At 47.0% G+C, this 16716-nt stretch overlaps 1 protein-coding gene and 1 long non-coding RNA gene across 2 annotated transcripts in view; one reads left to right on the forward strand and one right to left on the reverse strand.

Moving 5' to 3' along the window:
• Positions 1-16716, forward strand: part of LOC121002847 (cytochrome P450 2C39-like) — a 174495-nt gene that overhangs the window by 90673 nt on the left and 67106 nt on the right. The window contains exons 5-6 of the mRNA XM_040434457.1: positions 10842-11002; positions 15974-16147. Of these exons, the coding sequence (XP_040290391.1) occupies positions 10842-11002; positions 15974-16147 (335 nt within the window). The remainder of the gene's footprint in view (positions 1-10841; positions 11003-15973; positions 16148-16716) is intronic.
• LOC121002851 lies at positions 14644-15667 on the reverse strand. Its single transcript, XR_005779338.1, has 3 exons — positions 15151-15667; positions 14852-15097; positions 14644-14745 (listed from the first exon to the last, which is right to left on the reverse strand). It is a non-coding gene; the product is annotated as an uncharacterized LOC121002851 (long non-coding RNA).

Here is a 16716-nt window from a genome sequence, read left to right on the forward strand (position 1 = left end):
CCCACAAACTTACTCGCTCTGAAACTCAACTCCAAGAGCTTTCTAAAGCAAGAGCAGAACTAAAATCCTTACTACACAATAACTCGGCCAAATACTATCTCAACTCTCAATATAAGTTTTTCGCTCATGGGGACAAGGCTTCCAAATTTCTCATGAACAGAATTAAATCCAGAAGATCTGACAACTACATTCACCAATTGTCCACCCCTAATGGTGACCCCATATTTGCTTCATCTAAGATAGCTAAACAATTCAGGGACTTCTATGATTCACTTTACAATCTCCCCTCTTCCATATCTTCATCTGACCACTCCTCCTTGGTGGACGCTTTCTTGAAATCAACCTCCTGTCCAACTGTATCAGAGAGTCAAAAGCTTTCCTTAGAAACGCCATTTACAATGAAAGAGATTTCCACAGCCCTCGATCAGATGCCCAAAGGGAAAAGTCCAGGCCCAGACGGACTTCCTGCACTTTACTATAAGACCTTCAAAAGTCAGCTTTTGCCATACCTTTTGACGGTGTGCAATCAAGCTTTGAAGGGATCCCCCTTGTCCAGAGACATGACATTGGCTCATATAGTTTTGATTCCCAAGGAGGGGAAGGACTCTAAGCTTTGCGCAAACTATAGGCCTATATCCCTGTTAAATATTGACCTCAAATTACTCGCAAAGCTTCTGGCCAATCGCCTGGCAGTCCTTCTCCCTCTTCTGGTACATGTGGATCAGGTAGGCTTCGTACGTAACAGGGAAGGCAGAGACAACACCTCTAGAGTGGTTAATGCTCTATCCTATGCTAAACACACTTCCTCTCCCTTAGTACTCCTCAGTACCGATGCTGAAAAAGCGTTCGACCGCATCAACTGGAATTACTTGAGTCAGGTTCTCAAGTTTTTTGGCCTGCCTGATCCATATGTCAAGGCTGTATTCGCCATGTACGACCGAGCCTCGGCTCGGGTCATGGTCAATGGGGACTTGTCTACTCCCTTTCGAATTCAAAACGGTACTCGCCAAGGCTGTCCTTTATCCCCCCTTCTCTTCATTTTGGCTATGGAACCCCTACTGTCCAAACTTAGAGCAGATACCAAGTTCGAAGGGATAACTCTTGGTGGCAGAAGCCACAAGATCGCTGCGTTTGCGGATGATGTCATGATAATGACATCTAATCCTAAAACATCCCTCCCAGCAATCTTGGAACACTTGAAGGAATATAGCATAGTCTCCAACTTTAAGATTAACGAGAGCAAGTCCACCATCATTAGTACAGGACTCTCACCCTCACTCAAACTCTCCTTAATGAAAGATTCGCCCTTTAACTGGTCCTCCCCAACCATTACCTATCTAGGAGTTAAACTGAGCCCTTCCATAACTGACCTTTTTAATCTCAACTACGTTCCTTTAAAATCTGCCTTATTTAGCTCGCTTGATAATCTCACCAAGTCTGTCCCTACCCTATCTTGGTTTGGCAGGAAAAACATTCTCTCCGCTCTCATCATCCCACGTCTCACCTACCTCCAACAAGTGCTCCCAATTCCTGTGCCCAAATCATACTACACCTCCCTAAAACAGAGATTTGGAACTTTTATTTGGAACGGCAGGAAAGCGAGACTCTCTTACTCCTTTCTGTCTCGTTCTCGCACCTCTGGAGGGATAGGATTGCCAGATCCCGAATTATATGGAAAGGCCATACTAATGTCAAGAATTATTGACTGGTTGAGAAACACAGAGAACAAATCCTGGGTAGCCATGGAGCAAAATATTATCGAAATGCCGACCCGGGCCCTGTGCCTGGGCTACCAAACTCCCCCACAAATTAATTTACAACCTTTCCCAATCATCAAAGCAACGGTTGATGCTTGGAAATGGTGGAACCGTTCCCATTGTTCTATACCTTTCCCCTCTCCTCTTATCACGATTAGCGACATTCTTGGCTCGACTACTGGTGGACTTAGAAGCACTTTGTCAAAAATAATTAGATCTTCAACTTTGACTATTTCTCTTTTCCTTGACCCCCAGGGTTTAATTCCCACGAATGAAACCATTAAATCCCTCCTGAATCCACAACCATGGGACTTCTCTATCACCCCTCTCATCAAATCCTTTATCCACAAGCACAACACAAACGGAGAGCTTCTCCGCCCTCTCACTTGGTTCGAAGCTTTAATTGCCAATTCCAGCCCCCCCAAGAGACCCATCTCTTTTATCTACAACAAGTTAAGATCCCCACCTATAGTTGTCAAACCATCCTTCATTCGCTCATGGGAACTGGAAACTGGGGTAGATCTCCCGATCCATTCCTTGTATTCACTTTTTGACATACCGCACAAATCATCTAGATGCGTAAGGGCCCAAGAGAATGGCTACAAAATCCTATCACAATGGTATATTACCCCAGTTAAATCTGCCCGTTTCAACAGACCCACATCAGTAGATTGTTGGAGATGTCAAAGCGAGGTAGGCACCTTTCTCCATATTTGGTGGACTTGTTCTCCCTTAAATAAGTGGTGGGCTGAGATCTTCCAGATTAGCAATCAGATTTGTTCTTGTAACATTACACCTTCCCCGTACGGAGCCTTGCTCTTCTTATTCAATGACGGGTCATCTCTGCCACCCACATTCCTTTTTAAACAGCTCTTATTGGCAGCCCGTCTCTTAATTCCTAAATACTGGTTGCAATCCAGTCTCCCCTCAACAGAACAATGGAGATTAAAGGTAGACCAGATCCACCGTTTCGAAGAAATGGCCTCTTGGGAATCGAGAACCCATTTGACTTTTCTGAGAAAGTGGGCCCCATGGACAAAGTATAGATTTTCCCAGCACTAATCCTTTTTTGTCTTCCTTTCTTTCCGAAATATGGATCGCCCAACCTAAAAAGGAGCTACCCCATGGGTCATACTAATTAAACAGAGGCTAGAGACTTAACTTTTTGAGTATACTATACCTTATCCATTTATACTCCTATGATTATACTCCTATGATTATAGCAGCACTATCATTGCCAATTGAATGCCGTCTCCCCATCCAGCTGATGTATAACTATAACAAGCTATGTATCTTCCTATCTTTGGAATATAACTCTAAATTGCTTATATTAACTCATGCTCTACAAGTTATTCTTGTGCTTAAGTGTATGGTACCGATTTACACCATTGTTGGTGTTATGTTACGTTGTAATTTTTTTTCTAAGAATTCAATAAAATTCTTTTAAAATTAAAAAAAAAAAAAAAAAAAAAAAAAAAAGAAAGATTAGATTATATTAGCGAGGGGGCCTGGTCAGCTGCTGTGAAGGGGCCCTGAACAGTTAAGACATCGATAGAACTTGAAAATAAACTGTCACACACTCTGCCGACGCCGGGCCCCGTTGGCAGCCCGGGCCCCGAAGAAGCTGCTTCCCCTGCTTCCCCGGTAGTTACGCCACTGCCTGGACTGTGGCATGCCGGAGGGGGATCCATGGCAAAACTCCCATGGAAAATTACATAGTTGACGCAGAGTCAGGTTTTAATCCATAAAGGGCATAAATCGCCTAACATTCCAAAATTGTTTGGAATAACGTGCTTTAAAACATCAGGTTTGATGTTGTATCGATCAGGTAGTGTAAGGGTTACGCCCGCTTTACAGTGACAGACCAAACTCTGACAGACCAAACTCCCCGTTTAACGCACCGCAAACAGTCCATTTGCACAACCGCAAACTCCCCATTTGCACAAGGTTGGATACCAAGCTAGCCATGTCCCGTTCCTTGTCCTCACTGACGTCATTGAAGGTCTCTTCTTCCACCCAGCCACGTACAACACCAAGGGTCCCCGAAAGGTGACAACAAGCCCCCTGGGACGCCTGCTGTGGTTGGTCTTCCACCTCCTCAAAGCCAGCTTCCTCCTCTGACTCCTCTTCAGACTCCTCTCTCTGCGTTGCCGCAGGTCCAGCAATCGACGACGACCAGGCTGCTTCTGATGGTGATGGTGACCACAACTCTTCCTCTTCATGCTCCTCTACGGCCTGATCAGCACTCTTCGCAGGGCACGCTCCAGAAAAAACGCATATGGGATGAGGTCGATGATGTTGCCTTGGGTTTGACTGACCAGGTTTGTCACCTCCGCAAAAGGACGCATGAGCCTACAGCCATTGTGCATGAGCGTTCAGTAACGCGGCCAAAAAATACCCAGCTCCGCAGAGGCTGTCCTCCTTTTTTTTAAAATAAAAAAATCTGTTCTTACCAGTTTAATCTCTGTTTTGTCCCTTATCAGGGGCCAGTGTATGGAATAGATTTTAGGAACCGGGAGATGAAAAAGATGCTTGGTTGGTCCTCTTACTTCCAATTTGGGGCACTGCGCGTGCGCCGTGCAGTTTACTGTGCCACCCTATATGAGTGGTGTGTTAAGTAGTACTATTCCTATCAGTTTAATCCCTGTTACGTCCCCTATCAGGGCCGGTGTATGGAATAGAGTTTAGACAACCGCAAAGAGTTGTCAATAGTTGACACACTCATGACATAAATTTTATTCCTCTATGCGTCAATCTTGGTGTAGTGATGACTGTGCTCGTGCGCACGTTTGGGAGATTGCAGGCAATGGGGGTTTTTCAAAGCCTATGGTCGTGCTGAGGTAGTTCAGTGACAGTTAAGCGACCCAGAAAACAATGATTCTGCAGTGTGGGCCCATTGTTGGCCTAGTAGGCTTTAATGAACACCTTAGATGATCACAAAGAAAATTAATGTTTTTTCTATGCAAAATTATCCAGCCAATCGCTTTTGGTCTGTTCACAAAGAAGCAACGACCTTATCATCTGGGGTGTGCCAACATTGCCATTGCCAACACACTCATAGAGGTGATCGCTTCATTGTGATACGCAAGCCCCTTCATTACAACAAGGTAACGATCACGAAGGGGAATTGACACATGTATGTGCCTTTTTTTTTTTTTTTTGCAGCCACAGTGCAGCACCAGAGGCCAGAAAAATTAGGCATGTACACATGCCTGAAAAATTAGGTATTGTTGCAGCCGCTGTTGTAGCAGCGGCCGGAAAAATTGATGTTTTCCAGGCAGAAAGTGCACTAAAACATTGCGGCTTGAACCCTAGTTGGTGGCGGAGAAGTCACGCAAGTCATCCGGCATGCAGAGATTAAATACAGCAGCGTGTGGACCATTTTTAGCCCAAGGCAGCTCATCAGGATTTTTTTTTTTTTAGTCAAATGTATTGCCCACTGTCAGTCCCTTCGGGATCCATGCCTCATTCATCTTAATAAAGGTGAGGTAATCTAGACTTTTTTGACCTAGGCGACTTCTCTTCTCAGTGACAATACCTCCTGCTGCACTGAAGGTCCTTTCTGACAGGACACTTGAAGCGGGGCAGGCCAGAAGTTCTATCGCAAATTGGGTTAGCTCAGGCCACAGGTCAAGCCTGCACACCCAGTAGTCAAGGGGTTCATCGCTCCTTAGAGTGTCGCTATCTGCAGTTAAAGGATAACTGTCTTTTTTTTTTTTGGAGTATTGGATTATGGTGATCAATATCTCCTTGGTGGCCCTATTTCAACTTTTCACTGTGTATTCAATTACCCCTTAATTCCACAGTTTTGTTCCCTGTACTGCCTACTTTTACCTGTGCTTAAAATCAGGTTGCTATGCAGGTCCGTCCTCTGTGTTGGAGGACGCAGAAGCACGCAGCCTGCAAGGTCAGATTACAGACCGCCAGGGACTGTAGGTAAATGATTAAAGCCAGGTCCTCCCCAGCAGCTGATAACAGTGCCTGGGCTGTGTGCACTTCTCCCTGTCCCTGCACTTGGCAGACGCTCCCTCACTCAGCAGAGCTGGAGAATGCAGAGTAGGAGCAGCGCAGACCAGGGAAGGAGATCTGCCATCTGCTCAGTGTATAAATTAAAGCAACATGTGGTAAGAGGACCCCTTTGTGCTGCAGGAGATTAACCCTTTAGGGGGGAGGGCTCTGGTTACTGACACTTTTGAGGGGCTATTGTTACTGGCTAGTGAGGGCAGGCAGGATTAGCCTCAGGGTGAGGGCAGTGGCGGCCATCTTAACTGAATAGTGAAATTGCATTTTTATGCAGACTGGTTGCTAAGGGCTGAATCTTATTAAATATGGGGTAAGTCAGTCTAATAGTAACTGATTGTGGAATATCATGTTATTAGCAACTAAATATATGAAAATTGAAATTAGGGTCTAAATGTGACAGTTATCCTTTAAGGCAAGGTAGTCTGCTACCTGTCGGTCGAGTCGTTCTCTGAGGGTGGACCCAGAAGGGCTGTGGCGATGCGTAGGACTTAAAAAGCTCTGCATGTCCTCCATCAACAACATGTCTGTAAAGCGTCCTGTCCTTGCCGTCGTGGTAGGAGGAGGAGGATTACTTTCACCTCTTCCCCTGTTAGATTCCTGTTGTGCTGTGACATCACCCTTATACGCTGCGTAAAGCATACTTTTTAACTTGTTTTGGAACTGCTGCATCCTTTCCGACTTCCGTTAATTCAGTAATATTTCAGCCACTTTCTGCTTATACCGGGGGTCTAGTAGCGTGGCCACCCAGTACAGGGTGTTCTCCTTCAGCCTTTTTACGAGGGTCCCTCAACAGGCATGACAGCATGAAAGACCCCATTTGCACAAGGTTGGATGCCGAGCTACTCATGTCCCGTTCCTCGTCCTCACTAATCTTATTGAAGGTCTGTTCTTCCCCCCCCCCAGCCACGAACAACACCACGGGTACCAGATAGGTGACAACGAGCACCCTGGGATGCCTGCTGTGGTTGGTCTTCCTCCTCCTTAAAGCCACATTCCTCCTCTGACTCCTCTTCCTCAGACTCCTCTTCCAGCGTTGCCGCAGGTCCAGCAAGCAATGCTGATAAGGCTGTTTCTGGTGGTGATGGTGACCACAACTCTTCCTCTTCACGCACCTCTACGGCCTGATCCAGCACTCTTCGCAGGGCACACTCCAGGAAGAAAACAAATGGGATGATGTCGCTGATGGTGCCTTCGGTACGACTGACTAGGTTTGTCACCTCCTCAAAAGGACGCATGAGCATCCAGTAACGTGGCAAAAAAATCATACAAATACTCGTTGACGGCTTTTTCTTGTTGGAGCAGGCGGTCTAACATTAGGAGTGTTGAATTCCAACGTGTCGGGCTGACTCAAATCAAGCGCCTCACTGGCATGTTTCGCCGCTAAATATCTGAAAAGTGTGCCATGGCCGTGTAGGAACGCCTGAAATGGCCACACACCTTCCTGGCCTTCTTGAGGACGTCCTGTAAGCCTGGGTACTTATGCACAAAGCGTTGTGCGATCAGATTACACACATGTGCCATGCACGGCACATGTGTCAACTTGCCCAAATTCAATGCCGCCAACAAATTGCTTCCGTTGTCACACACCACTTTGCCGATCTCCAGTTGGTGCGGGGTCAGCCACTGATCCACCTGTGAGTTCAGGGCGGACAGGATTGGTGGTCCGGTGTGACTCTCTGCTTTCAGGCAAGTCAACCCCAAGACGGCGTGACACTGTCGTATCCGGGATGTGGAATAGCCCCTGGGGAGCTGGGGGGGTGCAGTTGATGTAGAGCAAGATGCAGCAGCAGAAGAGGACTCAGCCGAGGAGGTTAGCGAAGATGATGGAGTAGGAGAAGTAGAGGAGGTGGCAGCAGGCCTGCCTGCAAGTCGTGGTGGTGTCACCAACTCCTCTGCAGAGCCATGCATTCCATGCTTGGCAGCCGTCAGCAGGTTTACCCAATGTGCAGTGTAGGTGATATACCTGCCCTGACCGTGCTTTGCAGACCAGGTATCAGTGGTCAGATGGACCCTTGCCCCCAACACTGTGTGCCAGACATGCCATGACTTCCTTTTCCACAATAGAGTACAGGTTGTGAAAAAAAAATTCGGCCGGGTACCTTCCACTGCGGTGTTCCAATAGCTACAAATTTTTTGAAGGCCTCAGACTCCAACAGCTTGTATGGTAAAAGCTGGCGGGCTAAGAGTTCCGACAAGCCAGCTGTCAGAAGCCGGGCAAGGGGGTGACTCTGTGACATTGGCTTCTTACTCTCAAACATTTCCTTGACAGACACCTGACTGTGGGCAGATGAGCAGGAACTGCTGAAGTTCAGAGGCGGAGTGGCGGGTGGTTGAGAGGGGGCAAGGAGGACAGCAGTGGTTGACATGGCTGAAGATGCTGGACCAGGAGGAGGATGGTGGCTTTGAGTTTGTGTGCTAGTTGTACTCATCATGTGTTGATCCCATAGGTGTTTGTGATGTGAGATCATGTGCCTTCGCAAAGCAGTTGTACCTAGGTGGGTGTTGGACTTCCTACGACTCAGTTTCTTTTGGCACAGGTTGCAAATGGCATCGCTGTTATCAGAGGCAGACACACAAAAAAAATGCCACACTGCTGAGCTCTGCAATGACGGCATGCTGGTGGTGGCAACAGCATGCGTTGATTGGCGTGCTGTCTGGCTGACCCCGGGTGCCGATACATGCTGTCTGACTGTGCCACTAGCTCCTTGCGACGACCTCCTTCTCTCTGTCTCCCCTTCTGAACCTTCCCCCTCTTCTTCTTCTCTTCGAGCAGGCACCCACGTGGCATCCACGGACACATCGTCATAATCAACCACTTCACTTGTATCTGACACCTCAGCAAAGGAAGCAGCAGCGGGTACAACATCATCACACTGTACGTCCATGTGTGTAATGCTGCCTGACTGAGACATATCCCTGTTATCTACATCCTTTGGCAATAATGGTTTTGCATCACTAATTTCATCCAACTGATGTGTAAATAACTCCTCTGAGGGATCCATTGAAGCGGCTGTGGTGATAGTGGTGGTGGTGGCGGCAGCCGGGAGAGTGGTAACTTGAGAGCTGGAGGAGGATGGTGCGTCAAGGTTCTTAGCGGAAGCTGTTGAAGATTGGGTGTCCTGTGTAAGCCAGTCAACTATTATTATTCCAGGGCCAGTGGAAATCACGGCACCATGACCACGATGGCCCCTGCGGGGTGGCCTGCCTCTGCCTGTCATATTTTTTTTAAAATAAGTGTTACTATGCATGCAAGGTACTGTGCCACCCTATATAAGTAGTGGGCACAGTACAATCTGTGTGGGCCAGACACACACTGGCTTGCAACTGGGATTATATCACAGAAAAATATTATTATTTTTTTTTATCTAAAAGGTATTTGTGAGTGAGTGACACCCTGTATGAATGGAGTGCACAGAGTACTGTCTGTGACTGATCCTGCAGCCTCTCAAACAACACGGGCAGGCAACTGCAATATACACTCACCTAAAGAATTATTAGGAACACCTGTTCTATTTCTCATTAATGCAATTATCTAGTCAACCAATCCCATGGCAGTTGCTTCAATGCATTAAGGGTTGTGGTCCTGGTCAAGACAATCTCCTGAACTCCAAACTGAATGTCAGAATGGGAAAGAAAGGTGATTTAAGCAATTTTGAGCGTGGCATGGTTGTTGGTGCCAGACGGGCCGGTCTGAGTATTTCACAATCTGCTCAGTTACTGGGATTTTCACGCACAACCATTTCTAGGGGTTAAAAAAGAATGGTGTGAAAAGGGAAAAACATCCAGTATGCAGCAGTCCTGTGGGCAAAAATGCCTTGTGGATGCTGGAGGTCAGAGGAGAATGGGCCGACTGATTCAAGCTGATAGAGCAACGTTGGCTGAAATAACCACTCGTTACAACCGAGGTCTGCAGCAAAGCATTTGTGAAGCCACAACACGCACAACCTTGAGGCAGATGGGCTACAACAGCAGAAGACCCCACCGGGTACCACTCATCTCCCCTACAAATAGGAAAAAGAGGCTACAATTTGCACGAGCTCACCAAAATTGGACTGTTGAAGACTGGAAAAATGTTGCCTGGTCTGATGAGTCTCGATTTCTGTTGAGACATTCAAATGGTAGAGTCTGAATTTGGCGTAAACAGAATGAGAACATGTACCCATCCTCTGATGGCTACTTCCAGCAGGATAATGCACCATGTCACAAAGCTTTAAATTGGTTTTCTGAACATGACAATGAGTTCACTGCACTAAAATGGCCCCCACAGTCACCAGATCTCAACCCAATAGAGCATCTTTGGGATGTGGTGGAACGGGAGCTTCGTGCCCTGGATGTGCATCCCTCAAATCTCCATCAACTGCAAGATGCTATCCTATCAATATGGGCCAACATTTCTAAAGAATGCTATCAGCACCTTGTGGAATCAATGCCACGTAGAATTAAGGCAGTTCTGAAGGCAAAAGGGGGTCCAACACCGTATTAGTATGGTGTTCCTAATAATTCTTTAGGGGAGTGTTTATAAATATTAAAAAATTAAAAAAAGCAGACTGATGTACCAGCCCTAAAATGGGCTTTTTGGGGTGATGTCAGGACGCTGTTCTTACAGCAGATGAGTCTGTGGACACAGAACACTGCCCTAGCTAACGCTTTCCCTATTAGATCAGCAGCACTCTCCCTCCTCTCACTGAGAATGCAGATTCCGAATGAATCTAAAATGGATGCTGTCCAGGAGGTGGGAGGGTCTGGGAGGGAGGGTCTGCTGCTGATTGGCTGGAATGTGTCTGCTGACTGAGGTACAGGGTCAAAGTTTACTCAATGATCATGTATAGGGGGTGGACCGAACATCGCATATGTTCGCCCGCCGAAGCGAACGCGAACAAGCTATGTTCGCCGGGAACTATTCGCCGGCGAACTATTCGGGACATCTCTATTGGGCACTTGCTGGTTATTTTCACTCTGCTTGATTCATTCATGCTCTAATAATATATGTGGATCTGATCAGCGGCAGAGGTCAATGGTGACTGGAGATCTCATTATATCACATTCTTTCTTTCTCTGCAGGGAAACCCTTCAACCCAACGATGAGCCTGTCCTGCGCTTTAGGAAACAACATCACTGTTTTGGCATTTGGGGAGCACTTTGATTACCAGGATAAAACCCTACATGAACTTCTCTTGTCTGCGTCCAGATATATAAAAGGGGTCAATTCTCCACTGAGTACGGTGGGCTATCATTATATTACGCTATTTCATACTGTTTCCTCCAGATAATCTGGATACTTTATAGTTAAAGGGGACCTGGAGTTTTACATGTTTTTTATGTCATCATATTGTAAGATGTTGCGAAGCTTCCATTTATGAGGGACCTTGAACAATCAGTCCTATAAACCAGTATCCAATAATGAAAAGACGATGGCTCTCCGAAGTAACAGAGGATTTTCTCTGTTCTGATTCTCTGCCCATGTAAAGGACCCTTAGGACCCTCCATGTCCCTAATCAGTTTGGTCTCTCTCCTTTGTACTCTTTACAGCTCCAGGGCATCCTTTCAGCACCAAAGCTTTGTAAAGTGGTAATATTACATCTCTGCCCTGCGAGTCCATGCCTCCTTTAATGCATGACAATATCCGGTTAGCCTTAGAAGCAGCTTATTGTATTGTATGCTGTTACTTCATCTATGATCTACGTTTATTGGTGCCCCAATCCTTCTCTACAAGGGACTCTCCCAGCATCACCCCCCCTTGTTATTTTATTCTATTTTTGGATTCTTGCTATATACAATAGACCCACCAATAAAACTAGGCATGGACAAATACTCGTAAATAAAACTATCACTGAGCAAAAATACCAAAATAAACAAACAATGTAAAACGTATCAAATCACATCTTTATTGTATAGTTAATCTGAACCAAACATGCAGTACAAGAACAGATGCACACCTACGACACTGGGACGGGACCACCCTCCATATGATAGAGATGAGTCGAACCTGTGGAACTTCAGGTCAAAGTTTGGGTTTGGGACCCAAACTTCACTTTATTATTTTCCATTATATCTGAAAATGGCTTTCGGAAGACAGAATACAAGCCAATATGGGCATTTAGGGGTTAAAAAAATCCTCACCTTATGCACTTGATTGCGCTGCAGCAGCTTATTCTATCTTCACTGAACAGAACCTGCGATATGCGTGATGTCACCACAAGGGAGCGCGGTGACTTCATCGCGCACATCGCTGGTTCTTTGGGCAGGTCCTGTTCAGTGAAGATAGAAGAAGCTGCTGCAGCGCAATCGAGTGGACGAGGTGAGTGGTGTGTTGTTTTTTTAAACCCCTAAATGGCCATATTGTTTTGCATTCTGTCTTAAGAATGCTATTTTCCGATATAACAATGTTATAATGGAAAATATTAATCATCCAGACTTCGGTAAAAAGGTCCAGGTACCCGAACTCTCAAAGTTCAGGTTCGCTCATCCCTAATGATAAATTCAACCATGTCCACCAGCGTGCATGTCCTAAATCTAACCACATGCTCGGGCACAAAATAACAGTATAGCACTTAGTAATTATACATGAAGCATAGGTTCAAACTTTAAATGATATCAGAGGTATGGGGCTCCTGCATATCAAATTTGGTCGGTGTCCCTCTCCTATCATTTGCCTCTATGCCCCATGTATAGTTATAATCAAGGTGTTATGAGAACCTCTTGTAACATAGGACAGGTAACTGTCCAGATATCTAACAGATATACAGCAGTTTATTGAGATTCGGCACATATGTATACAGTATTAGTGCCTGCAGCAGCTCCATATTATATCAGTCTGTGTAGAAGCCCATATAACATTGTCCTGTTTGTAATATTTTTTTTTTAACAGTTAACTTTATTAACAACTTGACCGCATCCCCTAGAGACAGGCAGCCATTTTACAAATCTCCTAGAAACAGGCAGCCATGTAAACACACATACAGTGAAGTAGTTGTAATGGCCACAATAGTTTTACCATTACTCCTATATAGTTATTCCATGTTGCTTGCTGAATGTCAGTGGGGTGTCACATGCAGGGCCGGCCTTAGGCCTTTAGGCGCCCTGTGCGAGAAAGCTTTACAGCGCCCCATAGTGACCACGCCCCCTCAGTAACCACACCCCTGAGTGACCACACCCTTTCAGTGGTCACACATTTCTCCCTGTCCCCTCCAGATGGTCAGCATCAGCACATCCCTGCCCCCCCCACCCCCACCCCCGCGTCACAATGGCATTGGCACATTTCTCCCTGTCCCCTCCAGATGGGCAGCATCAGCACATCTCTGTGACAGAGATGTGCTGATGCTGCCCATCTGGAGGAGAAATGTGCCAATGCCATGGTGACGCGGGGGCGGGGGTGGGACAGAGATGTGCTGATGCTGCCCATCTGGAGGAAAAATGTGCCAATGCCATGGTGACGCGGGGGTGGGGACAGAGATGTGCTGATGCTGCCCATCTGGAGGGGACAGGGAGAAATGTGCCAATGCCATGGTGACTGGGGGGGCAGAGTCTGAGATGTGCTGATGCTGCCCATCTGGAGGAGAAATGTGCCAATGCCATGGTGATGCGGGTGGGGGGGGACAGAGATGTGCTGATGCTGCCCATCTGGAGGGGACAGGGAGAAATATGCCAATGCCATGGTGACTTGGGGGGGGGCAACAGAGACTCTGTCCCCCCCCAGTCACCATGGCATTGGCACACTTCTCCCTGTCCCCTCCACTTGGGCAGCATCAGCACATCTCTGTCCCGTCCCCCCCATCCCCCATGGCACTGTTGGCACATTCACATAAATCATAATCATTTCTGCAAATAAAAAATACCTATATGTTCTCTAGCTGTAGTGCTGCCGGCTGCCGCGTGGGCCTTGCTGTGTCTGCTGGCTGGGCGCGCTCCGTCTTCTCTCTGGGGGCGGAGCTCAGTGGCTACGCTCCAGCAGCCACTGGTCTGCTCTCTTAAAGAGACAGCAGGCAGGCCAGCCAGGCAGCAGAGCGGAGCTCAGAGCGGCCCCGAGCCCCGCCCCCTCCTCACCACTTCAGTCCGGATCGGAGCGCAGTGTCACACTGTGAGTGTGGCTGTGTAAGTCCGCCGCCCGCCCGCAGGCCCTGCAGAATAAAGATTCGCGTCACGGCGGGCTGTCGGCCGCCCGGCACCCCTGTTGCTATGGCGCCCTGTGCGGCCGCACAGCCCGCACACCCCAAAGGCCGGCCCTGGTCACATGACTGACGCCATGGATGCATTACACAGAACTGACTGATTCATGGGCTATACCATCATGCTGTGTAGCTAGGGGTCAATAACCTGATATAAGAAAAGTATGCAAGCAAAATTGTAAATCAAGGTATATTATTCCCCATTATATAAACAAACTGAAAAAAATGAATACCGCTTTAGCAGCAATAATGTGAGTGACAGGTACTCTTAATCATTCCTCATAATCAGGATGACCTGGCTCTTACTGCCCCCCTCCCCGCTTGAGGGCACATTATTGACCTCTGTGCACTGAACAGCTCCAGAGCTGGATTTTAACTAAAGGTGCAGGGGTTTCATAAGGGGATCCGTTACCAGTTTGGTCTGTCCTTAGTTATGGCAGCACACCAGTGGTGACAGATCCCTTTTAATACCAGTTTTCTTCTCTGTTCTAGATTCCCAGGTGCAATTATAAACCCCTGCCCTAGATCATCATGGTCACAGCCATTAACCACTTCTCTGCCATAGACTTCTGGGATCTTTTTAGAAACCCGTTAACTAACATAGCTAATTATGGTATCACTTATTTGCCTGACTGATTTGGGTTGCCTGGTTTAGAGGAAACAATGTCCAGTGACATCACTGTCTGTTCACTACCTACAAAGACTTAGCGGGAACAGTGTCCAGTGACCTCACTGCTCGCTCACTACCTACAAAGACTTAGCGGGAACAGTGTCCAGTGACCTCACTGCTCGCTCACTACCTACAAAGACTTAGCGGGAACAATGTCCAGGGACCTCACTGCTCGCCGACTACCTACAAAGACTTAGCGGGAACAATGTCCAGGGACCTCACTGCTCGCCGACTACCTACAAAGACTTAGCGGGAACAGTGTCCAGTGACCTCACTGCTCGCTCACTACCTACAAAGACTTAGCGGGAACAATGTCCAGGGACCTCACTGCTCGCTCACTACCTACAAAGACTTAGCGGGAACAGTGTCCAGGGACCTCACTGCTCGCTCACTACCTACAAAGACTTAGCGGGAACAATGTCCAGGGACCTCACTGCTCGCTCACTACCTACAAAGACTTAGCGGGAACAGTGTCCAGTGACCTAACTGCTCGCCAACTACCTACAAAGACTTAGCGGGAACAATGTCTAGGGACCTCACTGCTCGCTCACTACCTACAAAGACTTAGCGGGAACAGTGTCCAGTGACCTCACTGCTCGCCGACTACCTACAAAGACTTAGCGGGAACAGTGTCCAGTGACCTCACTGTCTGTTCACTACCTACAAAGACTTAGCGGGAACAGTGTCCAGTGACCTCACTGCTCGCTCACTACCTACAAAGACTTAGCGGGAACAGTGTCCAGTGACCTCACTGCTCGCCGACTACCTACAAAGACTTAGCGGGAACAGTGTCCAGTGACCTCACTGCTCTGCTCTCTACCTACAAAGACTTAGCGGGAACAATGTCTAGGGACCTCACTGCTCGCTCACTACCTACAAAGACTTAGCGGGAACAATGTCTAGGGACCTCACTGCTCGCTCACTACCTACAAAGACTTAGCGGGAACAGTGTCCAGTGACCTCACTGCTCGCTCACTACCTACAAAGACTTAGCGGGAACAGTGTCCAGTGACCTCACTGCTCGCTCACTACCTACAAAGACTTAGCGGGAACAATGTCTAGGGACCTCACTGCTCGCCGACTACCTACAAAGACTTAGCGGAGACAGTGTCCAGTGATCTCACTGTCTGTTCACCACCTACTAAGACTTAGCGGGAACAGTGTCCAGTGACCTCACTGCTCGCCATCTACCTACAAAGACTTAGCGGGAACGATGTCCAGGGACCTCACCGCTCACTACCTACAGAGACCTAGAGGGAGCATTGTTGAAGGGATTTCATGTCTTTTCTTAATTTCTTGGACTCTGAATGTATACATGTTATTCACATGTTGATCTTTTCCTCTTGGCCTCTCTACAGCTCTGTAATATGGTCCCAGTTCTTCTGAAGATCCCGACCATCAGGCATAAAGCTGTTAAAGACATTCTATATATTGAGACGTATGTGACAAAATCTATAAAGTATCACAAAGAAAAATTTAATCCAAAGTCGCCAAAGGATTACATAGACCACTTCCTACTGAAGATGAAGGAGGTAATGGGATTAATGAGGGTCTGCTGAGATGTAACCCACATGACCTCAAATTTTTGCCTAATCCATTTTACTGCAATTGTAAATTTATAGCCTGTGTTGCTTTTCCGAACTTCATTTACAATTTTAAATGCTTCAGAGCGGGAAATGTTCAACGTTCCCTGGTTGTTCAATGTAAACCAGGCAATGGACATTTTAGCATCTGCAGGATCACCATGAAACTAACACTTGACAGTGCTGGGGCCACTGCCAAGTGTTAATTTCATGGTGATCCTGCAGATGTTAAAATGCTCTATACTTTGTGTTCTCTGTATCCAAAATGGTAATTTGTGGGTCACAAGTAGTTAAGATTGGTATTCCAGCCTTGTTGCTAGAGTGATGGACTGCTTCCCCCCCCCCCCCCTTCCTGGTGATGGTAGATGAGTTCTAGTTAAGGAGAGTAAGGGGCAAGAAGTTTGAGAGCTCCTGTTCGCTAGACTTAAAAGGAGAAGCTTTGTTTTGAAAAACTCCAGTTTCCTAAACTAAGCCAACTACAGTACCCTTGAGAGAAAGAAGGGAAATCTTGAGACTGT

Source organism: Bufo bufo, chromosome 5 (assembly GCF_905171765.1).
Source record: "Bufo bufo chromosome 5, aBufBuf1.1, whole genome shotgun sequence".
In the NCBI taxonomy this organism is placed as follows: Eukaryota; Metazoa; Chordata; class Amphibia; order Anura; family Bufonidae; genus Bufo; species Bufo bufo.